General features: G+C 36.2%; 1 protein-coding gene across 3 annotated transcripts in view; it reads left to right on the forward strand.

Moving 5' to 3' along the window:
- Nucleotides 1–22,012, forward strand: part of Zc3h6 (zinc finger CCCH-type containing 6) — a 68,992-nt gene that overhangs the window by 24,879 nt on the left and 22,101 nt on the right. For all 3 annotated transcript variants that reach the window (XM_074050263.1, XM_074050261.1, XM_074050262.1), the window contains 2 exons: nt 16,351–16,627; nt 18,362–18,495. In XM_074050263.1, the coding sequence (XP_073906364.1) occupies nt 16,351–16,627; nt 18,362–18,495 (411 nt within the window). The remainder of the gene's footprint in view (nt 1–16,350; nt 16,628–18,361; nt 18,496–22,012) is intronic.

Raw genomic sequence — 22,012 nt, forward strand, 5'->3', positions numbered from 1 at the left:
GTCTTATGTTTTTGCCAGGCTGGCTTGAACCATGGTTCTCCTACATATGCTTCCCATGTAGCTGGGCTATAGGCATATGCCACTATGCCCCAACAAATGCTTGAAATTGAGTCTTGCTAACTTTTACCTGGGGCTGGCCTCCAATCATGATCCTCCCAATCTCCACCACCTTAAGTAAGTAGAATTATAAGTATAAGCTACCATGCCCAGCCTTCTATGTTTAAATTTCTGAGGAATCACCAAGCTGTTTTCCATAGACATTTCACTATTTTACAACCCCTCAAGAATGCTTGAGGTAATGTTTCCACATCCTTATCAACACTTTTTATTTCCCATTTTGAGGGAAATGATAAATGGGTATGAAGTGGTATATTATCATTGTGATTTTGAGATGTTGCCTTTTGAAGGGAAGAATAAAACTTTGAAATACATTTATTTATTTGCTTTCTAGTATTTTTGAAAATATCAGAAAAATACCAGAAAGCATGTGTTTATCATAGTAGCAATATGTACATCAGATATATGCTACAAACTCCAAATCTTTGATAATAAAGAATACATTGTGTCATTATCTATTAAGTTTGTTGGGCTGCCATTTATGGCACACACTGAGTGGCTTAAACAGCAGAAATTTATTTTCTTTTTCACTGTCTGAAGGCTAGATGTTCAAAATCAAGGTGCCAGTAGGATTGGTTTCCTCTAAGGGCTAGAGGGGAAGGAATTGACATGGGCGTCTGGTTTGTAGATGGATGCCTTCTCACTGCTTTGTCCTCATATAGTTGTCTCTTTGTGCACAAGAACCTCTTGTATTTCTCTGTGTCCAAATTTTCTCTTAACAAGGACACCATTCAAGTTGGAATAGAGCCCATGCTAGACTCAAATAACTTAATCACCTATTTATTTATTTCCCCATTCTTTATTTTATTATTTCTTTATTTAATTTTAATTTTTTTATCATTCATATGTGCATACAATGCTTGGGTCATTCCCCCCCCTTCCCCCACCCCCTCCCTTACCACCCACCCCGCCCCTTCCCTCTCCCCCCAACACCCTCGGTACCCGGCAGAAACTATTTTGCCCTTATCTCTAATTTTGTTGAAGAGAGAGTATAAGCAATAATAGGAAGAAGGAACAAGGGTTTTTGCTAGTTGAGATAAGGATAGCTATACAGTGAGTTGACTCACATTAATTTCCTGTGCATGTGTGTTACCTTCTAGGTTAATTCGTTTTAATCTAACCTTTTCTCTAGTTCCTGGTCTCCTTTTCCTGTTGGCCTCAGTTGCTTTTAAGGTATCTGCTTTAGTTTCTCTGCATTGAGGGCAACAAATGCTAACTAATTTTTTAGGTGTCTTACCTATCCTCATATCTCCCTTGTGTGCTCTCGCTTTTTATCTTGTGATCAAAGTTCAATCCCCTTGTTGTGTTTGCCCTTGATCTAATGTCTGCATATGAGGGAGAACATACGATTTTTGGTCTTTTGGGCCAGGCTAACCTCGCTCAGAATGATGTTCTCCAATTCCATCCATTTACCAGCGAATGATAACATTTCGTTCTTCTTCAAGGCTGCATAAAATTCCATTGTGTATAGATACCACATTTTCTTCATCCATTCGTCAGTAGTGGGGCATCTTGGCTGTTTCCATAACTTGGCTATTGTGAATGGTGCTGCAATAAAGATGGGTGTGCAGGTGCCTCTGGAGTAACCTGTGTCACAGTCTTTTGGGTATATCCCCAAGAGTGGTATTGCTGGATCAAATGGTAGATCAATGTTTAGCTTTTTAAGTAGCCTCCAAATTTTTTTCCAGAGCGGTTGTACTAGTTTACATTCCCACCATCAGTGTAAGAGGGTTCCTTTTGCCCACATCCTCACCAACACCTGTTGTTGGTGGTGTTGCTAATGATGGGTATTCAAACAGGGGTGAGGTGGAATCCTAGTGTGGTTTTAATTTGCATTTCCTTTATTGCTAGAGATGGTGAGCATTTTTTCATGTGTTTTTTGGCCATTTGAATTTCTTCTTTTGAGAAAGTTCTGTTTAGTTCACTTGCCCACTTCTTTATTGGTTCATTAGTTTTGGGAGAATTTAGTTTTTTGAGTTCCCTATATATTCTGGTTATCAGTCCTTTGTCTGATGTGTAGCTGGCAAATATTTTCTCCTACTCTGTGGGTGGTCTCTTCAGTTTAGAGACCATTTCTTTTGTTGAGCAGAAGCTTTTTAGTTTTATGAAGTCCCATTTATCAATGCTATGAACTGCTGGGATTCCATTGAGAAAGTTCTTACCTATACCTACTAACTCCAGAGTATTTCCTACTCTTTCCTGTATCAACTTTAGAGTTGAATTTTGATGGGAATTGCATTAAACATGTAGATTACTTTTGGGAGTATAGACATTTTTACTATGCTGATTCTACCAATCCATGAGCATGGGAGATCTCTCCACTTTCTATAGTCTTCCTCAATCTCTTTCTTCAAAAGTTTATAGTTTTCCTTGTAGAGGTCGTTCACATTTTCTGTTAGGTTTACACCTAGGTATTTGATTTTTTTTGCGGCTATTATAAATGATATTGTTTTCATATATTCTTTTTCAGTTTGTTCATTGTTAGTGTATAGAAATGCTAATGATTTTTCTATGTTGATTTTATATCCTGCTACCTTTCTGTAGCTATTGATGGTGTCAAGGAGTTTCTGAGTAGAGTTTTTTGGGTCTTTAAGGTATAGGATCATGTCATCTGCAAATAGGGATATTTTGACAGTTTCTTTACCTATTTCTATTCCTTTTATTCCTTCTTCTTGCCTAATTGCTCTGGCTAGGAATTCCAGTACTATGTCTACTAGGAGTGGAGATAGTGGGCATCCTTGTCTGGTTCCTGATTTTAGAGGGAGTGGTTTCGGTTTTTCTCCATTAAGTATAATGCTGGCTGTTGTAGGTTTGTCATATATAGCTTTTATAATGTTGAGGTACTTTCCTTTTATTCCTAGTTTTCTTAGAGCTTTTATCATGAAATGATGTTGGATCTTATCAAAGGCTTTTTCTGGATCTATTGAAATGATCAAGGGGTTTTTGTCTTTGCTTCTGCTAATGTAGTTTATTATGTTTATTGATTTTCATATGTTGAATACCCCTGCATTCCTGGGATGAAGCCTACTTGGTCGTGGAGAATAATCTTTTTGATGTGTTGTTGAATTCGGTTTGCCATTATTTTGTTGAGGATTTTTGCATCCATGTTCATTAAGGAGATTGGCCTCTAGTTCTCCTTTTTGGAGATGTCTTTGCCTGGTTTTGGGATAAGTGTAATACTGGCTTCATAAAATGTGTTAGGCAGTTTTCCTTCCTTTTCTATTTCGTGAAACAGTTTAAGGAGGGTTGGTATCAGTTTTTCTTTAAAGGTCTGATAGAATTCAGCAGAGAATCCATCAGGTCCTGGACTTTCTTTTTTGGGAGACTCTTGATTGCTGCTTCAATTTCATTTTCTTTTATAGATCTATTCCAGTGATTAATGTCCTCTTGGTTCAGTTTGGATGATCATATGTATCTAGAAATCTGTCCATTTCTTTAAGATTTTCAAATTTATTTGAATATAGGTTCTCAAAGTAGTCTCTGATGATTTCCTGGACTTCCATGGTGTTTGTTGTTATCTCCCCTTTTGCATTCCTGATTCTACTAATTTTGGTTATTTCTCCTCATTTTATTCAGGTTTCCAGGTGTCTGTTGGTCTTGTTTATTTTTTCAAAGAACCGACTTTTTGTTTCATTAATTCTTTGTATGGTTTTTTTGATTCTGTTTCATTGATTTCAGCTCTTATTTTTATTATTTCTCTCCTATTTGTTTTGGGATTTGCTTGTTCTTGTTTTTCTAGGAGTTTGGGATGTATCATTAGGTCACTGATTTGGGATCTTTCAGTCTTTTTAATATATGCACTCATGGCTACAAACTTTCCTCTCAGGACTGCCTTTGCTGTGTCCCATAGGTTCAGGTAGGTTGTGTTTTCATTTTCATTGACTTCCAGGAACTTTTTAATTTCCTCTTTTATTTCATCAATGACCCATTGTTCATTAAGTAATGAGGTATTCAGTTTCCAGCTATTTGCATATTTTTTGTCTTTACTTTTGTTGTTGATTTCTAGTTTTATTGCATTGTGATCAGACAGTATGCACAGTATAATTTCTATTTTCTTATATTTGCTGAGGCTTGCTTTGTGCCCTAGGATATGATCTATTTTGGAGAAGGTTCCATGGGCTGCTGAGAAGAATGTATATTGTGTAGAAGTTGGATGAAATGTTCTGTAGACATCAAGTAGGACCATTTGATCTATTGTATATTTTAGATATTGGATTTCTTTATTGATGTTTTGTTTGAGTGACCTATCTATTGATGGTAATGGGGTGTTAAAGTCTCCCCCAACCACTGTGTTGGAGTTAATATTTGCTTTTAGGTCTTTCAGAGTATGTTTGATGAAATTGGGTGCGTTGACATTGGGTGCATACAAGTTGATTATTATTATTTCCTTTTGGTCTATTTCCCCTTTTATTAGTATGGAATGTACTTCTTTATTTCGTTTAATCAAAGTAGGTTTGAAGTCTACTTTGTCAGTGATAAGTATTGCAGCTCCTGCCTGTTTTCGGGGGCCATTGGCTTGGTAAATCTTCTTCCAGCCTTTCATCCTAAGCCTATGCTTATTTCTTTTGGTGAGATGGGTCTCCTGTAAGCAACAAATTGTTGGATCTTCCTTTTTAATCCATTTTGTCAAATGGTGCCTTTTGATGGGTGAATCAAGTCCTTTAACATTAGTGTTAGGACTGATAGGTATGTGGTGATTCCTGTCATTTAGTTGTCTTAGTTGTTTGAAGGTTTGATTGTGTGTACCTAAGTTGAGGTTACTCTCTACTTTCTTGCTTTTTCTTTTCCTGTAGTTTGGTGCTGCCTGTCCTTTCATGGTTATGTTTGGTTTCACTTTCTGTGTGCAGAATCCCTTGAAGAATCTTTTGTAGTGGTGGCTTTGTGGTCACATATTGTTTTAGTTTCTGCTTATCATGGAAGACTTTTATTGCTCCATCTATTTTGAATGATAGTTTTGCTGGGTAGAGTATCCTGGGGTTGAAGTTATTTTTGTTCAGTGCTCGGAAGATCTCACCCCACGCTCTTCTTGCTTTTAATGTTTCTGTTGAGAAGTCTGCTGTGATTTTGATGGGTTTACCTTTGTATGTTATTTGTTTTTTCTGTCTTACAACCTTCAATATTCTTTCCCTAGTTTCTGAACTTGTTGTTTTAATGATGATATGTCGTGGAGTAGTTCTATGTTGATCTGGTCTGTTTGGTGTTCTGGAGGCCTCTTGCATCTGTATGGGAATATCTTTTTCTAGATTTGGGACATTTTCTGTAATTATTTTCTTGAATATATTATGCATTCCCTTTGCTTGCACCTCTTCTCGTTCTTCGATGCCCATGATTCTCAAGTTTGGTCTTTTGATGGAGTCGGTGAGTTCTTGCATTTTCTTTTCACAGGTCTTGAGTTGTTTAATTAATAGTTCTTCTGTTTTTCCTTTAATTACCATTTCATCTTCAAGTTCTGAGATTCTGTCTTCTGTTTTTTCTATTCTGCTGGATTGACCTTCTGTTTTGTTTTGCAATTCTGTTTCATTCTTTTTTCTGAGGTTTTCCATATCCTGGGTGGTTTCCTCTTTAATGTTGTCTATTTTTGTCCTGAGTTCATTTATCTCTTTATTAATCGTGTTCTCTTTTTCCCTTTGTTGTTTATACAGTGCTTCTGTGGTTTCCTTTATTTCTTCTTTTGCTTTTTTCCAGTTCTCTATTTTTGTTGTCTTGGAATTTCTTGAGTGTCTCCTGTACATTTTGTTTGACCAGATCCAGTATCGTCTATATATAATTCTCATTGAGTACCTGTAGTATTTCTTCGTTAGATTATTCTTGTGGGCTTCATTGGGTCTTTTGGCATAGTTTATCTTCATTTTGTTGGAGTCTGGATCTGAGTATCTGTTTTCTTCATTTCCCTGTGGTTCTTGTACTAAGTTTTTCCTGTGGGAAAACTGGTTTCCCTGTTTTTTTCTGTCTTCCTGTCATTGCCCTTGGTGTTGTTATTGTCCTGTACTGTGTGCCTTTACGTATTTTCTGGCTTGTCATAATAGCACTAGTGATATTTAGAATGGAAGGGTGAGAGGGGATGGAAAGCAAAGAATTTAAAGGAAAAGGGAAAAACAATAATCAAGTAGAAAAAAAAAACAAAACAAAGAAACAAACAAAAAAAGTTTCAAAGATATAACAGGGAGAGACAGTGTACTAATCATCCGTAAGCTGAAAAGGCATTAGAGAGACAGAATTGAAAATAAAAAATAAAAAGAATAAAGATAAGAATAAAAATAAAAAATAATAAATGAAAGAAAAAATACATATATGAAATAACAAAAATAAAAAATAAAAAAATAACAAAAAAAAACCCCTCCAAGTTCAAATGCAATGAAGTTTCTGTCTTAATAATTTTCGTGTTTGTCCCTCAGCCTCCTGTCCTGGAGATGGTGCCTCAGATGTTGTTCTGTAGTTGTCTCATCATAGGGGAAACATAAAATAGAACAAAACAAAACAAAACAAAAAAAAAAAACCACGAAGTGTCCCAAGTTCAAATGCAATACAGTTTCAGTAAGTTTTTCAGCATGCAGGTATAGTTTGGTTGTTTTCTCATCAAAGGTAGGGAGAGAGAAAAAAAAGAGTCTGGCGACAGTTCTGTGAATGGCTATCTGTGGCTGTGGCTTGCCTGCCTGCTCCTGTCAGCCTGCTGTTTCTGGTATCGTTATTTATGCAGATCTCTGGAGTGAGCTTAGCACTGACCTGGCCCCACAGTCTTTGTTTACTCAGAGTTCTTTGCCACTGCTACAAGCTTTCCCCTTTCCAAGCACACTGGGCGAGGTGACACTGCACCCACTTTCTCAGTCCTACATGTTTATTTACAGTTCACATGGGAAGTGGGTCTTCCCCCCTCTCCTGTGGAGTTTTCCTCCCTCTGCCACTCTCACAAGCTTTCCCTCTCCTGGTTGCTGGAGGCGCACCGCAGCTCCCACCCTCTCCGGCCAGGCCTGGTTGTTTATTTACAGTTCTGGGAGGGATTCCCCTCCCCTCCTTTGTCGCTCAGGGTGCCCCACCCTCTTTGCTACGTGTCTTTATTGATCTTATTGCTTATTACTCAGTTTCTCTTTTTTCCCCGGTGGGGGTCGTTCTGTCCAGGGGCTATGCTGTTGTGGCCCAGGGTTGTCTGTGGAAGTACTGCGTACCACTTAGCTCACCTTGTGGTCCATGTCTTCTCAAGCCGTCTGGGCACAGGTAACTGGCTGCCTGGGCGCCCTCCTGGTTTCTCCATTCAACATGAACTGGAGATGCTCTGCACAGGCTGGAGGTGTGGAGGGGTCACAGTTTTGCCTCTTCTTGGTGGCCTTGCCTGCAAGGTGTGTCTCCAGTGTCTCTCCAAGATTTCACTTTAGGAGGCACGCTTTCTGCTTCCTCCCTCTAGCCGCCATCTTGGAATCCTTAATCACCTATTTAAAGACCCCATCCAAATATAATCACATTCTCAGATACTAGAGTTTAGGGCTTCCACATGTGAATTTTGGGGGGACATAGTTAAATCTGTAACACATTGTAGCACTTTATCCAGCATGATTTATAAATGAGGAAGTATTAGAATTTGAAGATATCTGACATCAACCTCTTTAATTATTTGGATGTTTTAAAAATTATTTGGAATGTTTTAAAGAGAAAATAATTTTAGGGGGCTGAGGATGTAGCTCATGGTAAAGCAGTTACCTGGTGTACTCAAAGCCTTGGGTTTGATCCCCAGCACTGGAAAAAGAAAGGAAAAGAAAACACCATAAAATGTTGAACATTTCTTCATGTACTTAGTGGCCATTTGTATTTTAAGAACTGTCTAATTCATGAGCTCACTTACTAATTAGATTATTAGTTCTTTGGTGTTTTATTTTTGAGCTTTTTGTATAGTGTGGATATTAAAAAGCCCTTTTCAGGTGAATAGCTGGCAAATATTTTTCTCCCATTCTGTAAGTGGTCTGTTTATTCTGATAATTGTTTCTTTGGAGATTTAGAAGTCTTTTAATTTGGTTTGTCAGTTCTTGCTGTTATTTCCTGAGCAATTAGGGTCTGATTCAAGAAGTTGTTGCCTGTCCCTAATATCTTCAAGTGTTTTCCCTATGTTTTGCTCTAGTAGTTTCATAGTCTCAGGTTTACATTAAGGTGTTTGATCCTTTTTTTTTAACCTTGTTTTTTTTAACTTTTTTTTTCTTTCTTCTGGGCAGAACCTCTTCCACCCTCTTATTCTCTGATTTTGTTGAAGAGAAAACATAAGTGATAATAAGAAAGATGTAATGTTTTTGCTAGTTTGAGGTAAAGATAGCTATACAGAGAGATTCCTAGTGTTGCTTCCATGCACTTGTGTATTGCAACCCATATTGGTTCATATCTGCTGGACCTCTTTGCTATTGGTCCCCTTCGTATAGTGGCCTCTGCTAGTTTAAGATTACTATATTTGCTCCTGTACAGTGAGCACATCAACCACATTCAAGTTTTAGGTTTCCTTTCCTTTCCCTATTCCTTCCATGCACATTCTCCCTTTAGAGTGTGACACATGTCCAATAATATTACTGCATTTGTTTTAGGTTTACAATCTGCATATGAGGGAGAACATGCAATTTTTGGCCTTCTGAATCTGACTAACTTTATTTAAGATGATGTTCTCCAGTTCTATGCATTTACTTGTGAATGACAAAAATTTCATACTTCTTTGTGACTGAGTAAATTCCATTGTGTATAAATACCACATTTTCTTAGTGGGGCATCTTGGCTTTTTCTACAGCTTGGCTGTTGTAAATAGTGCTGTAAATAAACATGAGTGTGCAGGTGCCTTTGTAATAACCTGAGTTGTATTCCTTTGGGTATATTCCTAGAAGTGGTATTGCAGGATCATATGGCAGATCTATGTTTAGTGTTTTAAGAAGCCTCCATATTGTTTTCCAAAGTGGTTGTACTAGCTTACACTACCACCAGCAGTGTACGAGGATTCCTTTCTTACTCCCTCCCCCCCCCCCCGCCCCCGGCATCCTCGCAAACATTTGGTGGTGGTATTCTAACAGGAGTGAGGTGGAATCTTAGTGTGGTTCTGATTTGCATTTCCTTTATGGTCAGGGCTGGCGAACATTCTTTCATGTATTTTTTAGCCATTAGACTTCTTCCTTTGAAAAAGTTCTGTTTAGTTCAGTTACCCACTTCTTTAGTGGCTCATTGACTTTTAGGGAGTTTAGTTTTTTGAGCTCCTGTGTATTCTGGTTATCAATCCTTTGTTTGACGTATAGCTGGCAAACATTTTCTCCCACTCTGTGAGTGGTCTCTTCAGCTTAGAGACCATTTCTTTTATTGTGCAGAAGCTTTTTAATTTTATGTAGTCCCATTTGTCCATTCTTTCTCTTAGTTGCTGGGTTGCTGGAATTCTACTGAGGAAGTCCTTGCCTATACCTATTGCTTCCAGAGTATCCCCTGCCTTTTTCATGTACTAATTGCAAGGTTTCAGGCCTGATACTAAGGTCCTTAGTCCACTTTGAGTTGATAGTAGTACAGGGTGGTAGGCATTGATCTAGTTCCAGTTTTCTGCAGGCAGATAACCACTTTTTCCAGCAACATTTGTTGAAGAGGATGTCTTTCCTCCATTGTATGTTTTTTGACACCTTTGTTTAGGTGGGTGTTGCTGTGTGGATTCATATCTGGGTCCTCTATTCGGTTCCACTGGTCTTCATATCTATTTTTGTGCCAGTACTATGCTGTTTTTATTGCTATGGCTCTATAGTATAGTTTGAAGTCAGGTATGGTGATACCTCCAGCATTGCTCTTTTTGCTCAGTATTACCTTAGCTATTTGCAGTCCTTTGTGTTTCCAAATGAACTTTAGGGTAGATTTTTCAATCTCTGTGATGAATGTCATTGGAATTTTGATGGGAATTGCGTTGAACATATAGATTGCTTTTGGTAGTATGGTCATTTTTTCTATATTGATTCTGCAATCCATGAGCATGGGAGAGCTTTCCACCTTCTATAGTCTTCTTTGATCTCCTCTTCATTGGTTTGTAGTTCTCCTTGTAAAGGTCATATACATCCTTTGTTAAGTTTTTTCCTAGGTATTTGGTTTTTTTTGAGGCTATTGTAAATGGAATTGTTTTCCTATATTCTTTCTCAGTTTGTTCATTATTGGTGTGTAGAAAGAGTGTTGATTTTTGTAAGTTGATTTGTATCCTGCTGCATTGCTGAAGCTGTTTATGGTGTCTAGGAGTTTTTGGATGGAGCTTTTTTTGGTCTTTGAGGTATAGGATCATGTCATCTGCAAATAGGGATACTTTGACTGTTTCTTTACCTATTTGTATTCCTTTTATTTCTTCTTCTTACCTTATTGCTCTGGCTAGGAATTCCAAGACTATGTTGAATTAGGAGGGGGGAGAGTGGGCATCCTTGTCCCATTCCTGATTTTAGGGGAAATGGTTTCAGTTTGTCCCCATTAAGTATGATGTTGGCTATAGGTTTGTCTTATATAGCCTTTATAATGTTGAAGGAATAGAAGGTACATTTCTACTATTCCTAGTTTTCTTAGAGCTTTTATTATGAAGTGGTGTTGAATCTTATCAAAGGAGTTTTCTGCATTTATTGAGATGATCAAGTGATTTTTGTCTTTGCTTCTATTAATGTGCTGTATTACATTTATTGATTTGCATATGTTGAATCATCCCTGAATCCCTGGGATGAAGCTGATTTGGTCATGGTGAATGATCTTTCTGATATGTTGTTGAATTCGGTTTGCCATTATTTTATTGAGGATTTTTGCATCGATTTCATTAAGGAAATTGGCCTGTGGTTTTCCTTTTTGGATGCATCCTTGTCTGGTTTTGGGATGAGCGTAATGCTGGCTTCATAGAATGAGTTAGGCAGCGTTCCTTCCCCTTCTATTTGGTGTAAAAGTTTAAGGAGTGTTGGTATTCTTCTTTGAAGGTCTGGTAGAATTTAGCTGAGAATCTGTCAGGTCCTGGACCTCTCTTTTTTGGGAGACTCTTTATTGCTATTTCAATTTCATTATGTGTTATAAATCTGTTTAGGTGGTTAATATCCTCTTGATTCAGTTTTGGATGGTCATAAGTATCTAGAAATTTGTCCATTTTTTCAAGATTTTTCCAATTTATTGGAATATAGGTTCTCAAAGCAGTCTCTGATGATTCCATGGATTTCCTTGATGTTTGTTTTTATCTTCCCTTTTTCATTTCTGATTTTACTAATTTGGATCTTTTCCCTCCTCATTTTAGTCAGATTTGCCAGGGGCTTGTTACTTTTATTTTTTCAGAGAACCGGTTTTCTGTTTCATTGATTCTTTGTATGTTTTTTTTGGTCTTTATTTCATTAATTTTAGTCCTTATTGTTATTATTTCTCTCCTGCTTGTTTTGGGTTTTGCTTGTTATTGTTTTTCTAGGAGTTTGAGATGTAGCATTAGGTTGTTTGAGTTCTTTCTGTCCTTTTAATATATGCACTCATGACTATAAACTTTCCTCTTAGGACTGCCTTTGCTGTGTCCCATAGGTTCTGGTAGGTGGTGTTTTCATTTTCATTAGCTTCCAAAGTAGTAGTTTCAAAATCTCAGATTTTACTTTAAGGTGTTTGATCCATTTTGAATTGATTTCTTTGTACAGGGTGAGAGATAGAGATCTAGTTTTATTCTACACGTGAATATCCAGTTTTCCCAACATCATTTGTTGAAGAGGCTATCTTTTCTCCAATTTATGTTTTGGCAGCTTTATCAAAGATCTGTTGGCTGTAGTTGTGTGGGCTTGTTCTAGGCCTTGTATTCTGTTCCACTGGTCTATGTGTCTATTGTTGTGCCAGTACCATCCTGTTTTTGTTACTGTGGTTCTACAGTGTAATTTGAAGTCAGGGATTTTGATACCTCTTGCATTTCTCTTTTTGCTTTGCATTGCTTTTTGTATTTGGGGCCTTTTGTGCTTCCATATGAATTTTAGGATTGATTATTTTTATTTCTGTGAAGAATGCCATTTTCATTTCGATAAGGATTGCATTGACTCTGTAGATTGTTTTTGGTAAAAATAGCCATTTTCATGATATTAATTTTGTTGATCTATGCACATGGGTTGTTTTCCATCTTCTATTATCGTCTTCAGTTTCTTTGTTCAGTGTTTTGTAGTTTTCATTGTAGAGGTCTTTCACCTCCTTGATTGGGTTGAGTTTATTCCTAGGTTTTTTTTTTTTTTTTTGAGCCTATTGTGAATGGGATTGTTTTCTTGATTTCTTTCTCAACATGTTTGTTATTGATACATGGAAAAGCTACTGATTTTTACATGTTGATTTTGTATCCTGCTCGTTTGCTGAATGTGTTTATCAGATCTAAGAGATTTTTGGTGGAGTCTTTAGGGATTTTCAAGTCTAGGATCATATTGTCTGCAAATAGGGATAATTTGAATTCTTCCTTTCTTAGTTGTATGTCTTATCTTTCTTTAGCCTTATTGCTCAGGCTAAAAATTCAGTAAAGCTAAGAATTCAATCATTATATTGAATAAGAGTGGATAACTTTATCTCATACCTGATTTTAGAGAAAATCTGTTCAGTTTTCCCCCATTTAGTACAATGTCGGCTATAGTTACATCATGTATATTCTTTTTTTAATTTTTTTACTTTTTTATTACTCATATGTGCATACAATGCTTGGGTCATTTCTCCCCCCTGCCCCCACCCCCTCCCTTACCATCCATCCCGCCCCCTCCCTCTACCTCCCACCCCCTCAATACCCGGCAGAAACTATTTTGCCCTTATCTCTAATTTTGTTGAAGAGAGAGTATAAGCAATAATAGGAAGGAACAAGGGTTTTTGCTAGTTGAGATAAGGATAGCTATACAGGAGTTGACTCACATTAATTTCCTGTGCATGTGTGTTACCTTCTAGGTTAATTCTTTTTAATCTAACCTTTTTTCTAGTTCCTGGTCTCCTTTTCCTATTGGCCTCAGTTGCTTTTAAGGTATCTGCTTTAGTTTCTCTGCATTGAGGGCAACAAATGCTAACTAATTTTTTAGGTGTCTTACCTATCCTCATATCTCCCTTGTGTGCTCTCGCTTTTTATCTTGTGATCAAAGTTCAATCCCCTTGTTGTGTTTGCCCTTGATCTAATGTCTGCATATGAGGGAGAACATACGATTTTTGGTCTTTTGGGCCAGGCTAACCTCACTCAGAATGATGTTCTCCAATTCCATCCATTTACCAGCGAATGATAACATTTCGTTCTTCTTCACGGCTGCATAAAATTCCATTGTGTATAGATACCACATTTTCTTGATCCGTTCGTCAGTAGTGAGGCATCCTGGCTGTTTCCATAACTTGGCTATTGTGAATGGTGCTGCAATAAAGATGGGTGTGCAGGTGCCTCTGGAGTAACCTGTGTCACAGTCTTTTGGGTATATCCCCAAGAGTGGTGTTGCTGGATCAAATGGTAGATCAATGTTTAGCTTTTTAAGTAGCCTCCAAATTTTTTTCCAGAGTGGTTGTAGTAGTTTACATTCCCACCAACAGTGTAAGAGGGTGCCATTTTCCCCCGCATCCTGTATATTCTTTTATGTTGAGGTATGCTCCTTCTATTACTCATTTCTTGAGGAGTTTTTATCATGAGGTATACTGAATTTTGCCAGTGGCCTTTTCTGCATCTTTTGAGATGACCACATGATTTTTTTGTCCTTAATTTTGTTTAAGTGCTATATTACATTTATGTTGAGCCATCTTTGCAGCCCTAAAATGAGACCAACCAGATTATGGTGTATGATCTTTGCAATGTGTTGTTGAATTCTGTTTGCAAGTATTTTGAGGATTTTTGTGTCTATGTTCATGAAGGAAATTGATGTATAAATTTCTTTTTATGTTGTGTCCTTATCCAATTTGGGTATTAATACTGGCTTCATAGAATGACTTTGGTAGTATTCCTTTCCTTTTTTTCATGGAATATTTTGAGGAATACTGGTGTTAGATCTGTGTGGTTTATCTCCTTTAAGTTCATCTTAGGTAGGTCATACATATCTAAAAATTCATTCACTACTAGATTTTTCAGTTTATTAGCATATGAGTTTTTTAAAAAGTATTCCCTAGTGATCCTCTGAATTTCACTGGTTATTTTTTTGTGATAATTCCCTTTTTCATATCTAATTTTATTAATTTGTGTCTTCTCCATCTTTGATTTGGTTAGTTTTGCTAAGGGTTTGTCAATCTTGTTTATCTTTTTAAAACCCAACTCTTTGCTTCATTAATTCTTTGAATTGCCCTTTAGTCTCCATTTAATTATTTCTGCCCTAATCTTTATTATTTCTTTCCATCTACTTATTTTGTGTTTGAGTTATTCTTGTTTTTCTGACTTTTGAGGTACATGGTTAGATTATTTATTTGAGATTGCTTTGATTTTTTTAATGTAGGTACTCATAGCCATAAACTTTCCTCATAGCAATGATGTGTATGAAAGGTTCTAGTAAGCTGTCTTTCATTTGATTTAAGTAATTTTAAACTTTCTTCAATGACCCTCTTCAATGACACATTTTCAAATCTATCTCTGTGTTTATTTGTATAGTTTGTGTAGTTTCTCTTTCTATTAATATTTAATTCTATGTCATTATGACCTGTTAAGATGAAAGAAATTATTTCAGTTTTTCTATTTGTTAGGGTTTGCTTTATGGCCTAAAACATGATCTATTTTGGAGAAAGTTTGCTGAGAAGAATATGTATTACATTCACTCTGTAGATGTCTGTTAACACCATTTGATCTTTGGTGCAGTTTAACACTGAGGTATCTTTGTTGATTTTTTTTTGTCTGGATGATTTATCTATTGATGACAGTCATGTAGTTCAGTCATTCACTATTGTTGTATTTGGACCTATTTGTCCCTTTACAACCATACTATATGTTTTATGAAATTGACTAATTGAACCAATGTTCAGCATATATATATATATATTTATAATTGCTATATGTTCTTGGAGAATTATTCCATTTATTAATTCATAGTGACCGCTTTATCTCTTCTGATTAATTTGGCTTGAAGTCTCTTTTGTCAGGTATGAGTATTGCCATTCCTGTTTGATATTGACTTCTGCTTGCTTGGTTTATTGTTACTGTCTTTTCATTTTTAGTCTGTGTGTGTCTTTTCATATGAGGTGCATTTCTTGTAGGTAATAAAATGTTGGATCTTGTTTTTTTAAGCCAGTCAATATCTTTTGATTAGAGTATTAAGACCAGTTATTTTTACTGTTATTATTAAGAGATATTTGTTGATTCCTACAATTTTGGTGTTTATTTTTTCTGGTTGATTTGAGTAATTGTTCTTTTCTTTTGCCCTCAGTCTTTTTAGAATTTTGCTTGTTGGCTGAGTTGGTTATGTTTGATTCTCTCTTAATTCTCATGTAATCTATGAAATTATCCTCTTTTAAAATTTGAAGAATATTATATTTTAGGTAATTTTATATAGTTATGTAAACATTAGAATGTGTATCACATTAAAAATGCATTAAGCTAATGGTAAAGCTCGGTCTGTATTTAAATCCTCAAGTTATAATTATGTATAATTTTTTTCTTGCTTTATTATAAATTAACACAGGATATACTAGAACTGATAAAAGCACTTTAGTGAAAGACTTGAATACTATCACTACATAAACTTCTAAGACTAAATTATATTTTTTGTTTTCCTATGCTTTAGTAGGGAAGCAATAAATTAATGTTTTTTGTAATGAATAGTTTCTAATGAGCAGCGTATTCACTAGGTGTTTTTCACTATTAACACTTGTGTTTTTCTGTTAAGTCTTAAACATTTTATTTTTCAAAATATTCCACATATATAGTGTTTTGAGTTAAATATATTGTCATTTGAGAGTTTTTTCAGTGTCAAGAGAACAGATACATATTTTTCCACTCTCTCTCTAAGCTGTTTTACTATCATATTTTTGAAAAGACCTTTTCAATTTTTTGGAGAAAGAATTTTGTATGAGGGTGTGGATTTTTAAATTTTCTTATATACAAATATTTAGTTATAGAACATGGAAAACGAAAGCTAAAGAAAAAATATTATAACCTTAATAATATCAGAGTACATTGGGCCTTCTGAGTTGAGTATTAAAAAGTATCATAGGTAAGTACTAATGAATAGTCAGAAATAATAACTTTTCTCATTTTTTTCTTTACTTCCTGGGGAAAAAGATGTCCTGTGTTACTGTAAACTGCAGTATATAAATGAAAAATCCTGATAATTGCCCATTTTCACTTAGCATGGACATATATCAGGAAGTTACATGACATCAAAGAAGGGTCAATATAACAAGAAATTTAAAAGTAAAGAATATGATGAGTACAGTAACTACAGTGATGAGAACTTCGGGAGCTACAGTGATGACAACTTTGGGAACTACAGCCAGGAAGCAGAGGAAGATTTTTCTAACCAGCTGAAACACTACAGACAAGCTAAAGAAACCTCAAGTAGTACTTTAGGGTCATCATTTTCTAAAGAGTCAGGGAAAAAACAAAGAATGAAAGGGACTCAGCAAGGTAAGTTTGAAATTAAACTGTTTTATAATATGAGAACCTTATTAAAATATTGTTGAATACATCATATGTATGTATGGAAATATCACAGTGAAACCCCTCTTTGTTCAGTTAATATATGCTAATAAAACTGCTTCTGTAAAAAAAGAGAACTTATTAAAGTAGGTAAGTATAGAAGAAAAACTTAGCCCCTTCTCAGGATCAGCTAATTCTTGTGATACCTAAATTCATTTTCCTTCATTTTAGATCTTGAGAATACAAATATATAGTGATTTTAGTTTGCATAATATCTTAATATTTCAACTACAGTGATAGCTAATATTTTAAAGTATATAAAAGTGTAATAAAAGTTTGCTTCCTCTCTCTCTCTCTTCTCTCTTTCTCTATTTTTGGTGGTACTGAGGGTTGAACTCAGGGCCTTGTGCTTGCTAGGCAGGTGCTCTACCACTTAAGCCATTTCATCAGCCCTCTGTGTGTCTCACATTATGCCCAGGTAGGCTTGAACCTATTTGTGCTTCCCCACATAGCTGGAATGACAGGTGTGTTACCACCGTGCTCAGCTATTGGTTGAGATAGGGTCTCGCAAACTTTTTGCCCAAACTGGCCTTGAACCTCAATCATGATCTCCACTTCCCAAGTATCTAGGATTACAGGCTTGAGCCATCTTGCCTAGCTTGGTATCTCTTTTAGATGTTTTTTTTTGCTCTTGGCAGTACTGGAGGTTAGACTCAGGGCTTTGTGCTCAGAAGGAAGTGCTCTACTACTTGAACCACATCTTCAACCTTTTTTGTGTTGATTGTTTTTGAGATAGGGTCTCGCTTTACACTCAGGCCTGCATGGACTGCCATTTCCTATTTGTGCTTACCAACATAGCTGGAGATGGTGGGCACACTCAATTGTGCCCAGGTATTGTTTGAGTTGGAGTCTCTTGAACTATTTGCCCAGGTTGGCCTTAAATCATGATCCTCCCAATCTCCACCTCCCAAGTAGCTGGGATTACAGGCTTGTAATCCCTGACCTTTAGATGCTTTTGTTTTATATTTTTTTAAATGCTAGGGACTGATCCCAAGGTCTCATGCATGCTAGGCAAGCACTTTACCACTGAACTAAATCCCCAGCTCATCTTCTTAGATACTTTCTTTTTTTGAGACAGGGTCTTGTTATGTAGCCCAGGTTGGCTTCAAACTCACAATCCTCCTGCTTCAGCCTCCTGAGTGCTGGGATCAGCCATGTGAGTGCTGGGAAGATACTTTGAAATACAAAATTTTTCAAAGGAAAAAACTACTAATTTTTATTTTGTAGATAAGTATATATATTTACTCAAAATTATCAATAGAAATCCAGTTTGCTATAAATTAACCACTAATATCTATGAATGTCTTCCTTAAATATGAATATAATGCTTAGTTCCCTTAAAAACAGAAAGTATTGTTAATTATCTTATCCTAAGGAAAATTAAAAAGAGAAAAAAATCCTAGAGTTTGCTTCTCTTCCTGTATATATATATATATCCTCCTTCCTTGCTTCTTTTATAGTTATTATCCCTTGAACAAGAAGCAGTACCCAGGAGGTAAAATGTGAAAATTCAGGTTAACTTTTTTCACTGAATATGAGGGCAAAATGAAGTATGCACTTTACCCTATAGATTGTTAAAAATATAATGTTTCTTATAAACTAATAGATTGATTGTTATGCTGTTTTTCTGTAATCCCTGAAGTACACGTTTAACTTTTTTAGGTACTGAACAGAGGGTCAAAAGTTTTAATATTGGTCGTGGACGTTGTTTGCCAAAGAAACTCAAACGAAAAGACCGTGGGGGAAGAGTCAGTAAAGGACCTAACGTCTTTTCAGGAATGGATGATTTTCAAGAGGTACTGATAATTTATATATAAAGAGGAGGGGACCTTTTCCATCATTTAATACTTTTGGTTTACAAAGAATGTATTGTGGTTTTAATGCCACTTTCCTAGTAAATGAAAAATTTGTAGTTCAGATCAAATGAGTATGAATAAACTCCCCTCAAAAAAAGAATTATTGTTTAATCATGATATTAGTATAGAAGTATAAATTTAGGTGACCTAGAAATAAAATTGATATATTTCAGAGCAAAAATGTATCCCATTAGTCCTCCATTGTACTTTCCTTTCCTAGAAGTCATCTTCCCCTGACGAAAATGGCAATAAAATGGTAGCAGCTCAATATGTAACAGGGCCAAAGAAGGGAGGTATCAAAAGAGAAAAGGGATATAAATGGTTGGAGAAATGAATGTATATACCTTGCATGTTATAGCAGCTATTCAATAAGTATATGTAGAATTGAGTCTAACTCTGAACGTGTACATCTGAATCTAATAGCAATTCTCTGGATTCCATCAGAGAGTTCTAGTAAACTTTGATTGAGGCCCATCCAGTGTTGAAGGAACATGCAGGTTACACTAGAGTGGCCAACATAGATCATTTCCATCCTAGGCCTTTCAGAGACTATGAGACTCCCCAGAGGCCAGATAAATTCAGGGCTACTTTCAGATCCATACTAATTTTACTGGGAAAAAAAAAAAAACCAAGGACAGTCACAGAACAAGCAAACTTTTGTCAGACTTTGAAGACTATACTCTGTTGGCTAAAACATTTATAAGTTTTAAAAATGTTTATAGCAGCTATTGAATTTTCTGTAAATACCTTTTCTTTTCCTGATATTTCCTCATCTCTCTATTTTAACATTTTAGAATCTTGTCCCTTGTATAAATATGTTTTCTAAAACAAATAATTTTTGGCAGTACTGGGGCTTGAAAACCCAGGGACTTCCACTTGTGATGCAGGCTCTCTACCACTTGGGCCTCACATCCAGCCCTTTTTCTTTAGTTATTTTTCATATAGGTCATACATTTTTGTCTAGGGCAGGTTTGGAACCTGATCCTCCCATTTACACCTCCTTCAAGATGACAGACAGGCTACCATGCCCAGATTAGTGATTGAGATGGGGGTCTCTAATTTTTTGCCAGGGTTGGTCCTCCCAATCTGTCTCCTCACTAGCTAGGATTATAGTTGTGATCTACTGTGTCCTGTCCTAAAGCAAATAAATTCTAAAATGACCAAGTAAGTGCCTTGGTTTTCCCTCCATCTTTCCCCTCTTCTCTCCTTTCTTATATTATGTTTTATTAGTGATAGTATGAGAAAATATAAAGAACATGGAATTAGAAGCCACAATTCCTGAGCTCTGTCCTGACTGCTGATTGCCATGTGACAGACAAGTAACTAATTTCTCTAATCATCAGTTTTCGTACTGTCTAATGAGGGACTAGATTACTTCCATGCTTCTAGTTCTTACATTATAAGAGCTCTTAAGAGTAAAGGACAATTGTGGTTCCTCTTTTAAGTTCAAACTTAAAAGGTCAGATCTTATTTTGTCATGAAAATTTGTTAAAGTTGCTTTATAATTTCTAGAGTACCTTGATTGTATTATTCCCATAGTTAGTATACTAAGATATTTTATGCTTGCTTAAACTGGACTAAACTGCAAAGCAAAACAACCTCCCCAATCCTCTCTTGAAACAAGGCACTATTAGAAAGTGATGTAGACAAAGAGTGAGTTATCAATGAAACATACCGGCAGTTTGTTGCATTTTCAAGATTTCTATGTGTGTAAGGTAAAAAGTTAGGTTAATTAGGTAAAAAATTACCTAATTTTTTACTTTGAAATTTCTGAGTTATATTCCTCAAGTTGGCTCATTAACGTTGCATAATGCTCTCTTTATGAATGCTTATTTTATTATAGTCACAAGTGTTTGTAGAGCATGTGTGAGCTTGTAATTTATATGCACTTGTTCTAAAAGAATCTATACATAAATATAAAAATATCATGAATGAAATTTATGCAGATTTAAGACATCTGAAATGATTCTATCAGCATATAAGTAATTTCATTGTGATTTCCTGTGGCAAGTTGAGTACACTTGTATTTTTAAAAAGTATCTCTACAACTATCTATTTATTTGGCATTCGTGTACCTTTTTCAAAATTCTTTTTTTTTCTTTTATTCATTTATGCATACAATGTTTGGGTTATTTCCCCCCCCTTCCCCCCTTTCCTGCCCCCTCTCACTCCCCCACACCCCCTCGCTATCAGGCAGAAACTATTTTGCCCTTTTTTTTTTCTTTTATTATTCATATGTGCATACAAGGCTTGGGTCATTTCTCCCCCCTGCCCCCACCCCCACCCTTACCACCCACTCCACCCCCTCCCTCTCCCCCCCACCCCCCCAATACCCAGCAGAAATTATTTTGCCCTTATTTCTAATTTTGTTGAAGAGAGAGTATAAGCAATAATACAAAGGAACAAGGGTTTTTGCTAGTTGAGATAAGGATAGCTATACAGGGAGTTGACTTGCATTGCTTTCCTGTGCATCTGTGTTACCTTCTAAATTAATTCTTCTCAAACTAACCTTTTCTCTAGTTCCTGGTCCCCTTCTCCTATTGGCCTCTGTCACTTTAAAGTAGCCACATTAGTTTTTCTGCATTGAGGGCAACAAATGCTATCTAGTTTTTTGGGTGTCTTACCTGTACTTATACCTCCTAAGTGTGCTCTCACTTTATCATGTGATCAAAGTCCAATCCCCTTGTTGTGTTTGCCCTTGATCTAATGTCCGCATATGAGGGAGAACATACGATTTTTGGTCTTTTGGGCCAGGCTAACCTCATTCAGAATCCAGTTCTGTCCATTTACTTGCAAATGATAACATTTCATTCTTCTTCATGGCTGCATAAAATTCCATCGTATATAAATACCACATTTTCTTAATCCGTTCGTCAGTAGTGGGGCATCTTGGCTATTTCCATAACTTGGCTATTGTGAATAGTGCTGCAGTAAACATGGGTGTGCAAGTGCCGCTGGAGTAACCTGTGTCACATTCTTTTGGGTATATCCCCAAGAGTGGTATTGCTACATCATATGGTAGGTCTATGTTTAGATTTTTAAGAAGCCTCCAAATTTTTTTCCAGAGTGGTTGTACTAGTTTGCATTCCCACCAACAGTGTAAAAGGGTTCCTTTTTTCCTGCATGATCAGTTTGAATGCACAGTATAATTTCTATTTTCTTATATTTGCTGAGGCTTGCTTTGTGCCCTAGGATATGATCTATTTTGGAGAAGGTTCGATGGGCTGCTGAGAAGAATGTATATTGTGTAGAAGTTGGATGAAATGTTCTGTAGACATCTACTAGGTCCATTTGGTCTATGGTATATGTTAGATCTAGGATTTCTTTATTGATTTTTTGTTTGGATGACTTATGTAGTGTTGATAGTGGGGTCTAAAGCCTCCCATGACCACTGTGTTGGAGTTAATATATGCTTTTAGGTCTTTCAGAGTATATTTGATGAAATTGGGTGCGTTGA

This window comes from Castor canadensis, chromosome 12 (assembly GCF_047511655.1).
Source record: "Castor canadensis chromosome 12, mCasCan1.hap1v2, whole genome shotgun sequence".
Taxonomy (NCBI): Eukaryota; Metazoa; Chordata; class Mammalia; order Rodentia; family Castoridae; genus Castor; species Castor canadensis.